This window comes from Thunnus thynnus, chromosome 8 (genome assembly GCF_963924715.1).
Source record: "Thunnus thynnus chromosome 8, fThuThy2.1, whole genome shotgun sequence".
Lineage (NCBI taxonomy): Eukaryota > Metazoa > Chordata > Actinopteri > Scombriformes > Scombridae > Thunnus > Thunnus thynnus.
In genome coordinates, this window is record NC_089524.1 from 18,559,670 (window position 1) to 18,578,213 (window position 18,544).

Here is an 18,544-nt window from a genome sequence, read left to right on the forward strand (position 1 = left end):
CTTAGCAGATTGCTCTCTCCGCCATTTTTACCCGCTGGTGTCGCACTACTAATCAGTGTGCAGGCATTACAGACAGCAGTAAGTTGTTGGTTTTAAGTACATTTTGAAGGCGCTCAAGTCTTTATTATCTACGGAGAGAAATTTCATTGGGCAAGACAATAACCGTGTCAGAAGATGTCCAACGAGCAGGCCGAAAACACCTCCGAGAAAGCAGGCACGCAGCCACCGCCGCCGCCGCAGCAGCAGCAGCAGCAGTAAGTCCATTCATCCAGGTTCCTTTGTTAGCGCTTACCAGCTAATGTTAGTTAGCTTGTTAGCCGTGATGGTCCTGATTCACAGGAATGTCGCACCAGATGGTAAACCGTCCAATAGTTCTAACTATCCTTGTAAGGCGTATATTAACGACCTTAATATGTTATATGTGCATGTTTGCGTGTGCATATATATATACATATATTATTAATTGCATTGTATACGCGGGAATATGCGTTCACCCACTGTTAGATGGCGTGTCTTGGGGCCCGACTACTTACCGGATAGGTTAATCGCACTCATTTTACGTAACAAAGCAGTGTAACGTTAGCGGTTCACTTAGCTACCTGATAATTTTAAATAACTAACTGACCTATGTTTTCTCTTCGTTTGCAAAATTATTATAGACAGTAAACTAAACAATGCAGTTATTACTTAACATTAGGCCCACTGTGTTTAGGAGAGCGGCCTTGCCATGCGGCTTTAGTGCGATTGTCTCGCCTGCAAGCTGTTTCCGCTATTTTTTAACTGTATTTTTTAATCATATCGTAATGGTTTTAGAAGCATCACTAAGTTGTGATTTTAACTTTAACATTTAAGAGGTTTCTAGCATGATCAGATTCAATTGAACCATTCACGCTTCTATTGGTATTAAGTTACAGCAGTGGCCTCATTCAGGTCTCTTAAATAGGTAGACAAGTGATTAACAACGGCGGCCTGTAATGTTTTAATGTGAATTCAGTAGTTATATGTACTAGCAAATGTGGAATTTCACTCACATCTTTTAAGGGTTATCAGTAACTTTACCTGTATCTTAGCTTTAGAATAGACTTTCAGAATCTAATCATGTAATCATTACTTGTGAAAGCATGTTGATATGCTTGAATGATGAGTTGTTTTCTAAAAAACAAAACAAGAAAACAAACTGATCAACTAATCTCTTCACAGGGAAGTGAATGGGAAAGCCAAGCATGATTCCATCTCCAGCAGAAAGGAGAGGCCCCAGAAGAGAGGTGGAGGCGGGCGCTATGAACCCTATGGCAATGTGAACAAAAGATACCGTGTTTTTGTCAGCAACATCCCATATGATGTGAAATGGCAAGCCCTCAAAGACCTGATGAAAGAAAAAGGTAAGGTGATGAAAGAGAGAGGTAAGGTGTCTATAGAAGAGGGACTCAGTCAGCTTTGGACAGGACAAAAAAAGATGCAGCACCCAGGGTCATTTTGTTTGACCCTTGCAACTTTTAAAGGCTTTTGGGAATTTGTTCAGGGACTTATTGTGCACAATGTTGCTTGAGATCTTGTATGGGAGATACATGGAAGTAAAGGTTTGGAACAGGTCCCTCTTATTTGTCTGGTCAACTAATGAGTTGCTGCAGAGTGCTGTGAACCTGGATGTTAGACTATATTTGAGATTACCAAAACCCTTTTTGTGGTTTTTATTTTTGTGAAGTGGATGTTGTACATGGTTCACAAATGTGAAAAATCCAATGGCTTGGCATCATGAGCGGCAAAATGAGGTGCTTTCCACCCCAAGAAACGCATGAAAGAATATACAGTACACTACTGTAGTGACATGATTTTGCCCATAACCAAGGAACATCTTGCTCTGTTGCAATATACAATTAAAGGTAAAACATGAGCTTTCATGATTTTCATTATAAAAATGTTGAAGGCGAGTGAAAACTAATTTGTGATGCAGCAACTTTGATTTTTTTTTTTTTTCAGCAGAGGTTAGCCTTAAGTTCATTCTCCCATGTACAATACGGATTTTAATGCTGCTACTGTGAAAATAGTTGTTTAGCATGGGGATTTGAAAAGCTAGGTGTATCAGAATCAATGCACAAAATTGGTATTTGCTTTAAGGTAAAGCATGTGTTAAGAAGGGTACAATCCTCTTTTCAGAAGGAGTGCCTGGTACTCGTTTTATGACAACTGACTGTGGAGTTAAATTGCATTTTCTTTTTTAGGTGTGACCTTGACAAGCAAAAGTTTTCTCAGCAGATCTCCACTTTGTGCCAAACAGAGATGTGTGTTGGGATTTCTTTGGGGTACAGGTCTACAAAATGAAGCAACTTCTTATGCACTGTCCTTGTCTCTAGAGGTTTGGTCACTGATGTCCATTCGTTGAACAGATTCGTGATCTGGAAAGAAGGCGTGGCAGTGGTCGACGCTGAATCAAAATTTTGATATTGTGCGTCTCAGAAACGGGTCCACTTTTAAGAACATGTTTTTGTAGATAGAGAAGTTCCTGTCCCCCAATAACTTTACCGTAATTAAGGCTACGACTAGTTTCCTAGGTTTCCTCTAAGGCTCAGCTGATAGGCTTATGGATTGATGTATTATCCTGAGGTTTAAAATGGCAAAGTATGCACAGGTTTGCAATGAAATGGGCTGAGGCATTGAACGGGCTTTGCCGACTTGAAATCATTTGGTCAATTATCTTCAAGTAGAAGGTGGTTTTTACTGCATTATTTCCAAATGGAAAGGCTGATGGCCATTTAAACAGTTGTTGTCCTCAGTCTATTGCTTTTGGTGCTTCGGGAGAATTCCAACAAGGACAGGGTAAGAAGTCTTTATTTTTTTAAAAAGAGACAAGCTTGCTTTTTGTAGACCTGTACCATATTGTGCTGCTGCTGAGGTGCTGGGGGAAGGCTCAGGACTGGCAGTCTGAGCTCACTGTCACCGGCTGCCCTACTTGTTTCTGCTCTAAACCCCCATTGTTCTCTCGGCTTCTCTCCCCTTGGTGTGTGTCGTCTCTGGAATCTGATTTGTAGTGGGTGAGGTAACGTACGTGGAACACTTAATGGACGCAGAAGGCAAATCGAGGGTAAGTGCAAATACATACAAATAAAACATGAATAATCCTAGACAAACCTGTGTTTGTCAGCTTTGGTTTCTTTTTTTCATTGTTGGGGAATTGTTCAGATTCAGAAACCTGATGGAGTGTGTGAGATGGTGACATGCCGGAGGTGTGATCTATTTGGTGTCGCCTGTGGCACTGACTTGAGGTCATTCAAGGGTTGATGCTCTCATAACAGGACTTCAGTTTTCTGTGCAGCCAATCCTGTGGGATTGCAGTAGCTGACAATGTCCCTTTTGGTTGCTGGATTTGCTCCTTATGAACTAAAGGGGTGTAGCCTGCAAGAGGTTGTTTTTAGGACTGTTAGATGGTTGTTAAATATAACACTTTGTGCAGGACGTCTTTACTGGAATAGTTACTTCCAATATCTAATCCTATTTCACTGTGGATTTTCTGCCTTTTGGATGTTGGAAAATATTAATAATCAGCACATTGCATTGTGTTTAGTGATGTGAGATCTTAATATTGTAATTTTATTGGGAAGCACAGAGTTGTGGACAAGGCTTGTAAGCTTGTGATGAACTTTTTGATTGTGCATGAAATTCTAATTTTTTTATATATATTTTTTTCTCTAATAAAATATCTTATTATAACCATGGCTTTTACTAATTTAAATTATCCTTCACTCCTTTGGTCCGGCCTGTTCTGTTGTCTTCAATCAACAAAGGGTTGTGCGTAAGTAACTTTTGTCTGTTATCCATCCCAATAGTTTGCCAGTGCTTGTCAGAATTGGTTCTTACTAGAAATAGGAGTTTTGATTATTCTGACTAGAAATATGTTCTATCAGTGTTGTTGAGTTTAGGACTGAAGAGCTAATGAAGAAAGCAGTGGAGAAGGTCAACAAGCACAATCTCAATGGACGACCCCTGAAAGTGAAAGAGGTAGGCCCCCAAAAAATGACTAATTTTGCCCAACACACGAAATGTTAGTTGTGCAATATCTAAGTTTCCTTGCTTTTTGATAGGATCCCGATGGTGTCATTGCTCAGAGGGAAATCAACAAGGGGCAAGGTGGTGGAGGCCCTCCAGGGGGCCATGGAGGAATGGGAGGTATGGGTGGAATGGATCGCATGAACATGGATAGGATGGGCCCTGGACCAAATGGCCCCATGGTCAATATCCCTCCCAGCCTGATGAGCAACCCCAACATCCCCAATGAGATCATCCATGGTCTGCAGGCTGGCAGGATTGGCAGCACTGTCTTTGTTGCTAATGTGAGACTTCCAGATATCCCCCATTGTTTTTATTCTAAAAAACAAATCTATTGATATGGAAAGAAAAAGCTGCAAATGCATATGAATAATTTTTTTATAAATCAACACACTAAATTGATGTCTGACTTGTCTTTGTAGCGTTGCTCATGATTTTAAAGTAACTTTCTCAAATTGTTCTTGTGCCTACAGCTTGACTACAAAGTTGGCTGGAAGAAACTGAAAGAAGTGTTCAGCATGGCAGGCATGGTGGTGAGGGCTGACATTCTTGAGGACAAGGACGGAAAGAGCAGAGGCATGGGCACAGTAACATTCGATATGCCCCTTGAAGCAGTCCAAGCTGTCTGTATCCTTATGAAAAAATGTTGGTTTGGAATACTTTCACGCATAAAATGTTGATTTAGTATAATTGCATTTTTTTTCAAGATGTCTGTGGTACACTTTCCTTAACGGTTTCACAGCCATGTTCAATGGGCAGCTGTTGTTCAACAGGGTCATGCATGTCAAACTGGTAAGTTGCCTAAACCTCACTGTATATGTCCCCTCAGAACATAACATGTTATGGTTTTCGGCAGAGTCTGAATGCCTTTTATGTGCCCTTTTCAGGATGAGAAATCCTTGCCCAAAGATTTTGGACCACCTGACAGAGCTGCTGCTCTTCCTCGTAAGTATAAACCTTCATCAGTATAAAAACATCCAAACATAGATAAATCGACTAAAATGGCAGAAGTGTACTTTGTATTTAAGATCATATAGATGACTTTAATGGGTCCTAGGTCATTATTCACAGCCACATACAGTGGTGCTTGAAAGTTTGTGATGGGTTCACATACTTTTGTCTCAATTATGTAAGAATGGATCATTTTTCTCAAATAAATAAGTAATGTTTTTGTTTAATTGGGTCCCTTTTTTATTTTGTTTTAGGACTAGGTGTGAAAATCATGTTTTACGTCTAACTTTTATTAATTTATGCAAGAATACAGAAAATTCTAAAGGTTCACAAATTTTCAAGCAGCACTGTACTTTGCTTACTGTACAACCACATTATCCTATGCCAGTTGAACAGTTTGTCAGGAGTCACAAGGGCCTCTCTGATTTCCAAATTGAACATATTTCTATGGACACAAGACATTTCCTATGTACACAACATTTTAATATTGAACCCTATTTCTCTGCCCAGGTGGCCTGAGCGGTGTTGGTTTGGGCTTAGGGCCCGGTGGCCAGCCTATTGATGCTGGCCAACTCAACAGAGGTGGTGGAGGTGCAGGTGGTGGAATGGGCAACATGGGCCCCGGAGGTAACTAGCTCCAGTGGTTTTTGTTATTTTCCTCCTTAACACAAGATGCCAATGAAATCAGTGGCTGACTTCTCTTCTCACTTGTAGGAATGGATGGAATGGGCTTTGGAAATATGGGAGGCCGTATGGGAGGAGGTATATATCAGAATTTATCAAGTGACTGTGGGCATACATTTACCTCAACTGTTGTAGTAAAACTCAACACTTAATAAAGTTAGATCTTTTATATAGCATATCCATTCCCTTTCTGAGTTGACAGAATCACATTTAACAACTGAGATTAATTGAAACAGCACTTTTTGATACTCATTAAAGGATCAGATTTCCATGTTGTCTCTAAGACTTTCTTCTCCTTTGTTCTAGGAATGGACAACTTTGGAGGAATGAACAACATGGATCGCTATGGTTCTTCAGGGATGGGCAGAATGAACGGTAAGGAGACGTTTTGAGGCATGTTAAGCATTCCAAAGCAAGCGTGGAGCACTCACGTTTGTTTAGCTGGATGTTTCTAATGGTTTCATCTCTTGCATTGTCAGAGATGGACCGTGGGATTGGTGGTGCTTTTGACAGGGAGTTTGGTCGAAATGAAATGGGCATGTCTCGCAATAATTTTGGAGACTCGTTTGAAAGAGGAATGGGTTAGTATTCTCAGGATTTTGTCTGCAATCCCTCTCCCCCAACTCCCCTGAGCTGTAATGAGTATCACATCTTATCAGACTGTTGGCGTGACCTTCTTCCCCCCCCCCCCCCCCTTTTTTTTTTTCCCCCTCAAATAGGAAACTCCCTGGGCATGGACCGCATGAGTTCTGGAATGGATCGTCTAGGAGCAAGCATGGATCGCATGGCAGGGATGGACCGGATGGGAATGGACAGGATGGACCGCGTGTCTGATCTGGACAGGCTGGGTTCTGGGTTTGACCGGATGGGCTCGGGGATGGACCGGCTGGGGCCCAGTATGGACAGGCTTGGACCCGGCCTGGACCGTATGAGCTCCAGCATGGACCGCCTAGGCCCAGCTGGGTTTGACCGCTTGGGCCAGTCTGGTTTGGACCGCATGGGTGCTGGTCTGGACTTTAGCTCCCCAATGGGTATGGATCGCATGGGCAACACCGGGCTTGACAGAATGGCCAGCAGCTTTGACCGCATGGGCTCCGCTGGAGGTCTCGATCGCTTCCCGTCCGGTGGCCTCGACCGCATGAGCTCTGGAATGGACCGGATGGGATCCGGAGGTGTTGGTCAGTTTGATCGTTCTGCAGACTTGGATCGTGGATTTGGTGGCAATTCGTTTGGAGGAGCTGGAGCTGGAGGGCCCGGAACCGGAGGAGGCAATGTCAGGAAGGGATGCCAGATCTTTGTCAGAAATGTAAGTGTTTCATGTACAGTGTAGTTGGGCTTAATTTGTTTGATCAGCATCTACTCATACAGTATGATTTCAATGGATTTTTAAATGGATTTTTGTCTTTCAGCTGCCCTTTGACTTCACCTGGAAGATGCTGAAGGATACCTTCAATACATGTGGTAAGAGTCATCATGATAACCATAGTCTGTAATATAAATCAGAAGTGACTTGTGGCGGTTTGTTTTAAAGATGACTTTTCTAACATATGCACTTATGTCGTTCCATAGGCATGGTTCAGTATGCCGATATTAAGATGGAGAACGGCAAGTCCAAAGGCTGTGGTGTGGTTCGCTTTGACAACCCTGAAACCGCTGAGCGCGCCTGCCGGACCATGAATGGCTATCGGCTGAATGGAAGAGAGATTGATGTTAGGATTGATAGGAATGCATAAGTTATTTGTTTGTGTTGCATTTGATATTTCATTTAGTCCCTGATCCAAATTTCCCTTCAAACATATTGATATTCTATTCACATTTCACATGGTTTGTTAGATATTTGTAACAGTGAAAACGTTGTTTTTAGTTAGTAATTTGTAACAGTGAAAGTGTTTTAGTTCTTGCTAAAATTTTACTTTTTTTCTTTTTTCTTTTTATTTTTTTAGAGACCAAATTTTAATTATTTTTTTTTTTTTTTTTTTTTCTGTCTTGCTTCACCTGTCATTGCCTTTGTTCTATAAGGTTTTGATAAATAAACCTCAATAACAAATCTCTTGTTGGTTGTTTGTGTGTTATTGCATTGCATGTCAATATAGTGGACTGTTCAGTGAGTGGTGGAGATCAACTTAGATTTGACAATCATAAGTAATACACACAATACTGCCTCACTTGAAGATTGTCACATACACTTACAAACTGAGGATTAAATCGCACAATAAAGCCCACTGGTTTATTTACATTGTGGTCCTCTGAAGGGGGGTGTAGGGAGTGTAGGGGTAGGGTGGCGTAAATTAATTTGTGCGAGGTCCCTATTCTGAGAGACCATTTGAGCTATTTCTTCATCTTAAAATTTCTCAGCTTCAATGAGTCAGCAATACTGGAAGTTTATTCCATATATAAAAAGCTATTTTTGTCCATTTAACTCTTGAATCTAAAAATAAAATTTGTTGAGCTGCCTCTTGATGCATAGTTAAGATTTGCCTCTGAAGCAACTAAAGTAAACTTAAGCTTTCTTGTGACTTATGCACTTAGTTAATTAGGGTTTCATAAAATTTGATGTCGACCCTTTTACTTTATCAGTGCAGCGAGGCACACTTATGAACAATATATGTGATAAATGTACAAAAGTAGAACTTTGGGTAAATTATGCTATTCTGATGGTCACATTGGGTGCGCAGGACCCTCCCACGTGCACACGGAAGGTCACCACCGGAAGAAGGTCACAGGCACTACATTCAAGATGGCTACCCCGTTGTGTCAGTGTTACCAGGTGAGTTCTCTGGACGTTTTTTGTTAAATATCAACATTTAAACACCACTGAATAATAAGTGGGAAAATTTAAACGGTGTTTTTGAACTGCATGGTCTACTACTAATGACAAATGCAGGACCTCTTTCTGACCACGCTGCTTACGCAGCTTTGGCTAGCTAAGTTAAAGCTAGCTCTCTAAGTAAGATATGGAGCTGGTGTTTGGACTGTGAAGCGCAGGACGAAATCTTTTCCCAAGTAAAATGACAACTTGGGTAGCTACGTGTTTTGACTTTTTACTATGCCTTATAATGAAAGACGTTTGAATATCGATCTTAACGCAATCACTTACTTGCAAATACTCTTCCAACACCAATGACATGTTATTTTCTCTGCAACGATACGTCTTCCTTAAGTAGTTATTTCTCAGTGAAATGCTCAAGTGTCAACTTTTCAGTTGTTTCTAGCATATTCCCTGAGTGTTTATTAAATTTTGAGTTTGTGTTTCTGTCTCCAGAAATGTGTAAGAAGGGGCTTGGTGGCATTGCCTTCCTCCTACCTGCTGCTGCACAACAGACCAAATGTCTACAGGATATGGGGGTTCCTCACAAGCTCTTCACAGGTATGAACATTTGACACAAGCTGCGTTACTGCCATATCTTTCTCTCTCTCTGGATATTCTGAAGCTGTTCTTTGGAGGCTAGTTGTCAGTATCAGCCTTCCTCTGTGGGGAAGTTTCCTCATGTTATTTAGGGCTGCAACTAACGATTATTTTAAGTATCAATTAATCTGTCAATTAATATCTTGATTAGTTGTTTGGTCCATTAAATGATCACCTTTTCCCAAAGGCCAAAGATATTCAGTTTGATGTCATAGAAGACTACAGAAACCAGAAAATATTCACATTTGAGAATTTATAATCGGAGAATTTTTACCATTTAAGATTAAATGATCATCAAAATAGTTGGCGATTAATCTAATAGTTGGCAACTAATCGATTATTCAACTAATTGTTGCAGCTCTACTTTCACTTGCTTGAAAAAGAGAGAGTTAAAGTTATGAAAAAAGTAAATTTGATTTCTAAAAATAAAATTTAATTTGGTCAATCACACAAGAAGTTTCATCTCTGGCATCGTGTGTGCATGCATGTGTTTGTGTGTGCATGCATGTGTGCATGCAGGTGTGCAGTGAGAAATAAATCATGAGAAAGCCCCAGCCTATATACTGCTATACAGCTGGGGAATAGGAGATGTGTGTCTGTGTCTGTGTGTGTGTGTGTGTGTGTGTGTGTGTGTGTGTGTGTGTGTGTGTGTGTGTGTGTGTGTGTGTGTGTGTGTGTGTGTGTGTGTCTGTCATAGACTACTTTCAGGGACAAATTTAGACTAAAGACCAGTTAATTGGGGACATAGCTGTTGTCCCCAATTGAGAAAAAGCAGATTTTTGGGTCAGTGTTCAAGGTTATGGTTAGGGTAAGCCTTAGGGTGGGTGTCTGTGTGCGTGTGGTGAGTTGTGAGAAATAAAATGCGAGAAAGCTGAAACCTATATACTGCTATACAGCTGGAGGACAGGAGGTGTGTGTGTGTGTGTGTGTCTGTGTGTGAGAGAGAGAGAGAGAGAGAGAGAGAGTGAGAAAGAGAGTGGAGGGGTGTGCGTGGGATCATATTTGCTGCGTGCCACTCTACCATTGAATTCAAGTCAATATGCTTTCTTGGCATGAAACATAATTTTAATATTATTACACAATATTATTATAATATTTTTTATAGGATTTCATTACTGTTATTTTTGTTTTGTTGTAATGTTTGTTATTCATGATGATTTGGCAATATTTACTGTATATTTCTCTGCATAAACAACCCATAATTACTACCATGTCAAATTTGACCCATGCAGATATAACTTTTTTATTTTTTATAGGCATTTTAAAAAAAAAAAAGAAAAATTATCAAAATGTGTTTTATTGTATTCAGTAGGCCATTGTAGAGGATGTAATGAAGCTGTGTTTTGATCAGAAAAAATTAAAAGTTTAAAATGTTTCACACATCTGAACTTGAAAATGGGTCAAATCTGACCCTAACACAATAGGAGAGTTGGTTGCTTGGTTGCTCTAAATCCATATTGTGTGGTGTTTCTGTTTCATACCAACAAGGTGCCTCAGGCAGCCCTTCTGCAGGTGAGGTATTTATCAGGGGAGAGAGGTGGTGGCAGAAAAGGTTTCCTGGGGGAGTTTCTGGACAACTTGAAGACGGAGCTAAACAAGAACAAGGAAATGAAAGAAAACATCAAGAAGTTCCGAGAAGAGGCCAAAAAACTTGAGGAGTCAGAAGCATTGAAACAAGCTCGAAGAAAATATGTTAGTATTTGGCCACACTCACAGGATTTATGACTATCAATGTCATAAAAAATGGTAAATGGATGTGATGCGTTTTTAATACTAATAACCCTTCTGTCTCTTTCCAAGAAAACAATTGAGTCTGAAACAGTGAAGACCTCCGAGGTTCTCAAGAAGAAGTTAGGTAACCTCTCAGAGACGGTTAAAGAGGTAAATGTGATTGGTACCTCATTCAGATGCAGCCTTTCTTTTGATTGTCATATGATAGATATGCTGTTAAAGTTGGTGCATCCACCCTTACGAAGTGTATTTGTGTGTGTGTGTGTGTGTGTGAACAGGGGCTAGAGGAGGTCACTCGTACAGAAATTGGGAAGAAAATTAAGGAGGGAATGGAGGAGGCAGCCAGAACAGCTAAGACCTCAGCAGAGAGCGTTTCAAAGAGTGGAGAAAAGTTTGGGAAGACTGGTGCGTTCAGAGCAATATCACAGGTATGGAGTCACTGCACTCACTATTTTTGAAATACATTTCTGTATTCAAAAATTTAAGCTGCAGTCTTTTGTTTCTTCTAAATAAAGTAAGGAATCCTGAAAGTGATGTATCTGAACACTAGAATTTATTTGTTAATTTCTTGTCTCTTACCTGTTTGTCTGTTTTCAGGGCATGGAGAGTGTAAAGAAAGAGATAGATGACCTGGGCCACACTGGCCCATACAGACCTCCTGCCAGACTCAGGAAGAGGAGTGAGTTCTCCTCCAAGGGGGCAGTGGATGACAACAAGGTCTTCGAAGCCAATGAGTACGTGAGTGCCCACTGATTTGCCCTGATACTGAGAGGGGCACGCTTCTCAGGTTCAGAGATAGCTAGCACCTCTCATATTGCCCCATAAAGTCTAATCAATATACTTAAACATACAGTAAATGAAAATCACAGCTGAAAAACTGTGAGAGCCGTCATCAGGTAGCAGACACTGGCTTAAACCATTTGAAGTTTTTAACACAGTGTTATTTCGGGACCAGGAAGCAGGAAATGTGTTATTGTCTCCCACCCAACACATCACAGTTTGCAGAGAGAAGCTGTTAGACTGTTGTCTAATGTTAACCCTTGCTGACTGGTCATCCTGTGTTTTGGAATAAGAGTAGGTTCTGTCTGTAATACAGCCATGTTTTCCTTTCAGGATTAATATTGTTAAATATGATGATCAGCTTGAGTGCTGCATGTCAACAGTGACACCCTGTTTCCTTCAGCCTTCTGTTTGAAGCTGTACTTTGTGTGTTCTTCAGGGAAGCTATGGGTATGGTGCTCCACAAGGACTCAAAGTGGTACCAGCAGTGGAAAGACTTCAAAGACAACAATGTGGTCTTCAACAGTAAGGACCAGCTGACCTCTCTGTCTTTCTGTCTCTCTGCGTCCATGGCTGTTCCCACATATTATCCACCTATTATGATATGCAGGAACCATTTTAAGTTTCATTTACAGATACTTGTTTATTTTGCTACTGCAGCGATCCAGCCATAAACTTAGATAACCAGCAGTTTTCCAGAGCATATAAGTGATATGAAGTCCAAGTGAACTAGTAAATATAAAAAAAAGTGGGGAAAAAAAGTCATAAATAGAAAGGGGAAACTTTCAATTTATTAGCTGAGTGGTGAATAAGTTAAACAACATGGTGGGCCAAATAAACTGGCAGGAACCCATCTTATTTAGGGTGTCCTGGGATGCTGGTATTGATGAGGGTTTTACACAGTTTTGGTGAGATAAATTAAGCTATAACAAAGTGACTATACTGGTAAGATAAATTTGTGCTTGGTCCTGGATGGAGAACACCTTGGGTTGTTGGGTTGAAGAGGAGAGTCTGTAACGAGGCTCTAGAAATTTACATTTCTGTGCTGATTTTGTTGATATTATGCACATTATTTAGGGAAATGATGTTAATGATTAATAATGTTTGGACAGGGAAAAAAAAGAACTGACTTTATAGTTAAGACATTATGCAAAATCAGCTGTGCAAAGTTTGACGATAATTGTGGCATAATCAGCACTTACTCTACACATAATATGAAGGTTGGACAAGAGGACCAATACATTGGCTATTAGTTAAATTTGTATTAGATATTAACTATTCTATTAGTGTTAGCTAAAGAAGTTTGTATGTATTAGTGTTTTTGTGTGAGTGGACTGAAGAGATGTGAGTGTGCGTTAACATTTATTTATAAGAACATGTATCTGAAATATACTGTAACATGATTCATCCAGCAGCGATGCACAGCAGCCTGAGCCTCAGTTTTTAGGCTTTTCGTGTTGTCTAACCAGCAGGCCCTGTGGGAATTCATACTCTTGACAGGAAAAATGATGTCTCACCTCTGTATATGTACTCACTGTGAGTTTGTAAGGACAGGGCTTATGTGAGAGAATTATTATTATTTTTATCTCAACCTCAGTGGGTCTGTAGAGGATATGGAGGCTTCAGGTTTCAACCTAAAATCTGACTCTAATTCTCATGTTTGTTGCAGGGTTCTTTGAAATGAAGATGAAGTACGATGAGAGTGACAACGCTTTCATCAGAGCGTCTCGCGCCGTCACTGATAAGATGACTGACCTCATAGGTGAGTTAGCTCAGGTCTAATAGTCTGCGTTACTCATACTGAGAGGTCAAGCCACAACAGAGAAGATACAAGAACCCTGTTGTCAGTGTGTGCTTTTCTTTATATATGTGTTTCCTGTCCACATGTATTTAGGTGGACTGTTTTCTAAGACTGAGATGTCCGAGGTACTAACAGAGATTTTGAAGGTGGACCCATCCTTTGACAAAGACTCTTTTCTCAAGCAGTGTGAGCGAGATATCATCCCCAATATACTGGAGGTATGTTTAAATGCAAACAACGCTGATACCAGCCTCTGTGTGTTAGTTTGAACATTTAGTCCATTTGAGAGAGGAACAGATGAAGTATAGACAGAGCATGTTCCTGTCAAGAAAGATTTTATTTTTATAACACTGTTGAAATAAAATCTCTACAAATGTACTGTATCTAAATACATACGTATAAGTACATATATATGTTATGTTAATAGCGTATGTTAGTAGGTCTTGAATTTACCCTTTTAAGTGTATCCAAGAAGTTTTTGTAAGTTGGTGTTTGTTCTGTATCCATGCAGGCTATGATCAGAGGGGAGCTGGAAGTACTCAAGGACTGGTGTTATGAAGCGGTACGACCTTCTTCACACAGACACTCTGCACTTTGAATGTGGAAATACAGATACCATACACTTCTTTTGATATTGACGTGCAGACAATAGTTAGACTGCTCACATAGCGCTGTAGTACCTTGATTAATATTAATGCATATATTGCCTTCCTCATTAAATGTTTGGTCACAATATTATATTCTTCTCCATTTTGGTGTGTAGACATACAGCCAGCTGGCACACCCAATTCAGCAAGCCAAGGCCATGGGACTTCAGTTCCACTCTAAGATCTTGGACATTGACAATATTGATGTAAGTACTTTGGACTACACTACGCAAGATTAATATTCAAGCCATGCATATTGCCTCCCCTAAGTTTTTGTTAAAATCCCATTAGTGCACTAAGTTAAGTTGGTTGGCTTTTAGCCTCATGCCCATAGCTTGTAATCTAAATTACACTAACTGGTTGCAATAATTTTCACAAACCAAATTTATTAAAATAAGTTGTCATGAACAACTGAATTTTATTTAAAAATTAAATCATGAATCAATGGTTTTAGACACTTGCTTTTTCCCCCATATGTGAATACATCAATACTAACAGGCAGCCAGTTAGGAGCCTTTTTTAATACATTGCAATTGTTTTGCTTTGATTTGAAGTGCTTGTGGTCAGAGTGTGTATGGTAATCTGATGTGACAAACTTTGCAAATATGCCAAATCAAAAGTCTGTATACAACCAAGGCATGCTAATGTCAGCGCTGTCAAATTTCATGACAAAATTACAGCCAAATGTCACTGGTGATCATACATTTTAAACTTTCTGTAGTCCTTGTTATTCCTTGCCGTATTTTTGTCTGTATTAACTATAACCTGTTTAATTTTTAAATATACTCTTGAGCCATGACAAGGTTCTATAATATTTGAATGCTATTTAAAAATCAGATTTGTTGGGTCAATAATGTATATATGTATCCTCTTCTCCAGCTGGCCATGGGGAAGATGATGGACCAGGGTCCCGTACTGATTATTACCTTCCAGGCTCAGTTAGTCATGGTAATCCGAAACACCAAAGGGGAGGTGGTGGAGGGTGATCCTGTAAGTTACACACATGTGAACAGATACACATTATACCGCCAAGAGAACCGGTCTTTCATTTCTTAGAATTTGTCAGATGATTTTACATAAAGAATGTCTTTGTGTGGCACCTTGTCGTAAACACAAATGTGGGAGGATGTCAGTGAGTCGATGGAGCCTCTATTGACTCTTATTATTTATATCCAGGGCCCTAAAAAAGGTTTATTAGTTGTAAATTAGCCATATTGTCCACTCAGGGAAACTCAGGGACAACTGTGATTGGTAAAGTGGTCAAGGTGTCCCCTCAGTACCATGCAATTGGCATCTGCCCCTGTGTTCAATGTGAAAAGACTGCCAGATGATTAATGGTTGATCTACTGTTCTTCACTGTTTTATCTGCTCTATCCTAACGTCTGGAGATCAAATGACAGACACTGCCCCTGTGGAGTAGTTTGTGTCTCCTATGCCTAGTTTCTCTCTGTTACTTCATTTCCCCCTTTCAAAGTTCCTTGGTTTTAGTTAAGACATTAACTGGGCACAGCTAACTCAAAAAGAATGTGAGCAGTCACTTTGTGTGGCTTATAGAAATCATTCTCACTAGTTCATTTCCTGTAAACTGTCTCAGAAAGTTAATTCTCAATTCAAGTATGAAAACAATAGAAAACTATACTGCCAAAGCATCAAAATACAATTTGTCCACATGTTTGGACAGTACAAAACTGATCAGGCTAACATAGCCACAACATACACGCTTATATTTAGTGTTCTTAGAATCATATTTTAAGTGTGTATTTCTCCTCCATTTTTTTACATTGATTAAGAATGATTAAAAAGGAATTGAACACTTATGAATAAGTGCATCCGTCTGTTTTCCCTGCTAGGAAAAAGTGCTCAGGATGATGTACGTGTGGGCGCTATGTCGAGACCAGGAGGAGCTTAACCCATACGCTGCCTGGAGACTACTTGACATCTCCGCCTCTAGCACCGAACAGATCCTCTAAGACTCTTTGATACTCACAAAACACACTCACCCAGGGAGAGAACATACTGTACTCGAACAGGCCCTGGAGCCGGCCGGGAAGAAAGAGGGGGAGAGGAAAGCACACAGAGATGAGGCACAGACAAGTGGGGCATGGGCTCACTTCACTACAGATTGAAGAGCAGCCTAAATGCTAGGTGCCTCACTGTCTTTATTTATTTTTTTAATACACTTGCTTTTGGTTCAGTCACCACGGTCCTAAATTTTAGTTATTTTTGACCTTCCTCTGGTTCACACTAGGGGGCAGTAGACTACCAACAACTCATCCCCTGTACTTTTTGCAAAGCCTGCATGGTTGTCCTTTTGTGAAATCTGTATGGTGCAGGACACCCATTGTTGGCATTAAGGGATGAATTAAGTTATTTAACGTAGGTCCAGCTCTTTTATCAAAAGAAACAAGAAGATATGTGGAAATCAAGGGAGTAGTTTTGCATCAATTTCTTTTGAATCACAGATTTTTCTGCCTCTTTCCTCTGTCAATCAGTCCCTCATACTCTCTTCCCCTCTGAGGTACTGTTATCTGGTGGTTGGTGGTGTTGTGGCCCATCAGTGCTCTCCTTGATCCTTGTTTGTATGATAATCACGAAATGTAATTGTAAAACTGTGAGAAAGTCTATATTTATTATGAAAAATAAAGATGACCCCTGTTTTTCACAATAGTAGGCATTTTTGAAAATACGTTTCTATCAAATATTTTTTACTTCCAACCTGCTAATGGTTAAGCTTGCCCTTAGATCTTGAGGCTATCGTGATTTCTTCTAGGGCAGATCCTAATTATTTTTTTTAGATTAAATCCTCGACTAGGATTTAAGTGTTTGCTGTATTATTTCCTTTGGGGAAAATGCTACTTCTGAGTGATTTTCTTACAGTGAAATGACCAGAGCAGAGCTAGAGCACTCATTTGCTTTGAGTGATTTTTAGCTGCCTATGCACAGCAAACCTGATTGTAGTGAGGTACACACAAAATTATTTGATGGACTTCGATCACTTTTTTAGTCTGGGGGATGCACAGAAACACAAAAATCTGTTTGTTTGTTTTTTTTTCATTTTCTGTCTCCCAGACCTAATTGGATTTAAATTAGATTTAATTTAACCTCAGTGTGCCTTCAGCTTTTAGTCTAGACATCAACACTAACCCCTAACTCTGCCATCAAGCTGTTCTGTTCACTGTTTTCTGATGATGTATCCTTTGACCTTCAGTGTTTTGGAGGGTAATATCAGTCACCACTACATTTGTGCAATGTGCCATGTCGTTGCCCTACACACCAGGGCCATATGGCCTACAATCAACAACCAAAACCCCCTTGTGAAAGGTAACCATTTCACCAAATCTCACCAGTATGTCCAGGATGATAGAGATAGGGGTCACTTCTGCACACTGTCAGCATGTCTATATGTCTTTAAAGAAAGACCTCTCCAATGAATGTTTCCATTGACAAGTAATTTGGACACATAACACAGGGATAATTAGACCTAATTGCTACATTTCAAGCACAAGTTGATGTACAAGGCTATCTTTTGTAAAGATTTCTTTCATGTTTACTGTGTGTTAGCGAACCACGCACCTCTTATTTGTTGCAGACAATAATTTATATAAAGTCAAAAAATGTAGATTGCAAACAAAGCTGCGTCTCATTGAGCCTTTTATTCTTGTCAAACCAACAGGGAATTCTATAGTAACGTTCTGTCTTTGCATTTTGCCATTTTCTGCTGTGTAAGATGTCATCACCCCAATTAAAATTTCTAAATTGCAATCAGCCTGATAACTGTATTTTTGAACACTTGTTTTGGTCTGTTTTAAAATGTTATGTCATTTCAAATCTTCAAAAATGGCACACAGGGCTTGATTCCCCTTGGAGAGTCTCTGCTTTTCACTCAGGCCATGTGCTTCACTTACAATGTGACTGAGATGATATTGGGTACAGGGAGCAGATGAAAGAGTGCGGTCACACGACAGTAGTTCCCCGTCTGTGGCAGCAGTCAGACAGCTCAGTGTGGATGGGGGGATGCAGAGCAGCATGCAGTATTGCATGCATTTGGACTGGCCTGCTCTCATATGGCAGGATTGATTACAGTGGCCTTGGGTGAGAAGGTGGTGGGTGGCTTATAACCAAGCCTGCATGTTATGTATGCCTGCATGTGTACTGGATGTCTGTCTGTACATGTGGACCAACACCTCCACATCCACAAGGCTGTCCTGGATGATGGATCCTCTCTGTCGCTGAGCTCTGCTGAGGTTGCAGCTCCCCAATGTGGTGCTCATCGCTCAGGATGCAGCCCCACAACTCACAACACACTGCTCTCCACACACAGGTATTCAGAGCAGCCACCCTGGAGAATTCACTGCAGGAGACTGGTGAGCTGGGTCTGTTCAGAGACCTACTGACCAAGAGAAGATCTGACACACATGTGTCTGTGTGTACCACAGCTGTTCACACTGACTTGATTTTAGAGTCATTTACATACCTTCCAAGCATTATTATAATGAACTT

General features: G+C 40.3%; 2 protein-coding genes across 6 annotated transcripts; both read left to right on the forward strand.

Moving 5' to 3' along the window:
• The first annotated feature begins 21 nt into the window (after nucleotides 1-21).
• hnrnpm (heterogeneous nuclear ribonucleoprotein M) lies at nucleotides 22-7,728 on the forward strand. 4 transcript variants are annotated; one of them, XM_067596909.1, is made up of 16 exons: nucleotides 22-254; nucleotides 1,201-1,382; nucleotides 3,030-3,082; nucleotides 3,783-3,790; nucleotides 3,903-3,996; nucleotides 4,080-4,328; nucleotides 4,518-4,671; nucleotides 4,787-4,836; nucleotides 4,932-4,989; nucleotides 5,506-5,622; nucleotides 5,710-5,757; nucleotides 5,986-6,054; nucleotides 6,159-6,260; nucleotides 6,399-6,985; nucleotides 7,089-7,140; nucleotides 7,249-7,728. In XM_067596909.1, exons 1-16 carry the CDS (start codon nucleotides 175-177, stop codon nucleotides 7,410-7,412), a joined length of 2,067 nt encoding a protein of 688 aa, XP_067453010.1. In that variant the 5' UTR covers nucleotides 22-174; the 3' UTR covers nucleotides 7,413-7,728. The 4 variants fall into 4 exon arrangements, with proteins under 4 accessions (XP_067453010.1, XP_067453008.1, XP_067453007.1 ...); XM_067596907.1 differs by lacking the exons at nucleotides 22-254; nucleotides 1,201-1,382; nucleotides 6,159-6,260 and having other exon boundaries at nucleotides 1,549-3,790; XM_067596906.1 differs by lacking the exons at nucleotides 22-254; nucleotides 1,201-1,382; nucleotides 5,710-5,757 and having other exon boundaries at nucleotides 1,549-3,790.
• Nucleotides 7,729-8,339: 611 nt separating this feature from the next.
• timm44 (translocase of inner mitochondrial membrane 44 homolog (yeast)) lies at nucleotides 8,340-17,807 on the forward strand. Of its 2 annotated transcripts, none has more exons than XM_067596910.1 (13): nucleotides 8,340-8,446; nucleotides 8,942-9,046; nucleotides 10,574-10,777; nucleotides 10,886-10,966; nucleotides 11,095-11,244; nucleotides 11,414-11,550; nucleotides 12,036-12,121; nucleotides 13,266-13,358; nucleotides 13,491-13,615; nucleotides 13,909-13,959; nucleotides 14,161-14,250; nucleotides 14,924-15,034; nucleotides 15,895-17,807. In XM_067596910.1, exons 1-13 carry the CDS (start codon nucleotides 8,417-8,419, stop codon nucleotides 16,012-16,014), a joined length of 1,383 nt encoding a protein of 460 aa, XP_067453011.1. In that variant the 5' UTR covers nucleotides 8,340-8,416; the 3' UTR covers nucleotides 16,015-17,807. The 2 variants fall into 2 exon arrangements, with proteins under 2 accessions (XP_067453011.1, XP_067453012.1); XM_067596911.1 differs by lacking the exon at nucleotides 8,340-8,446 and adding an exon at nucleotides 8,609-8,699.
• Nucleotides 17,808-18,544: the final 737 nt, after the last annotated feature.

Bases quoted from the DNA above. Each gene is read 5' to 3' on its own strand.
- hnrnpm (XM_067596909.1), top strand. From the start codon at position 175: ATGTCCAACGAGCAGGCCGAAAACACCTCCGAGAAAGCAGGCACGCAG. The intron at 1,383-3,029 runs GTAAGGTGATGA...TCTGATTTGTAG, and splicing joins AGACCTGATGAAAGAAAAAG to TGGGTGAGGTAACGTACGTG. The intron at 7,141-7,248 runs GTAAGAGTCATC...GTCGTTCCATAG, and splicing joins GGATACCTTCAATACATGTG to GCATGGTTCAGTATGCCGAT.
- timm44 (XM_067596910.1), top strand. From the start codon at position 8,417: ATGGCTACCCCGTTGTGTCAGTGTTACCAG. The intron at 13,616-13,908 runs GTATGTTTAAAT...GTATCCATGCAG, and splicing joins TCATCCCCAATATACTGGAG to GCTATGATCAGAGGGGAGCT. The intron at 14,251-14,923 runs GTAAGTACTTTG...CCTCTTCTCCAG, and splicing joins TGGACATTGACAATATTGAT to CTGGCCATGGGGAAGATGAT.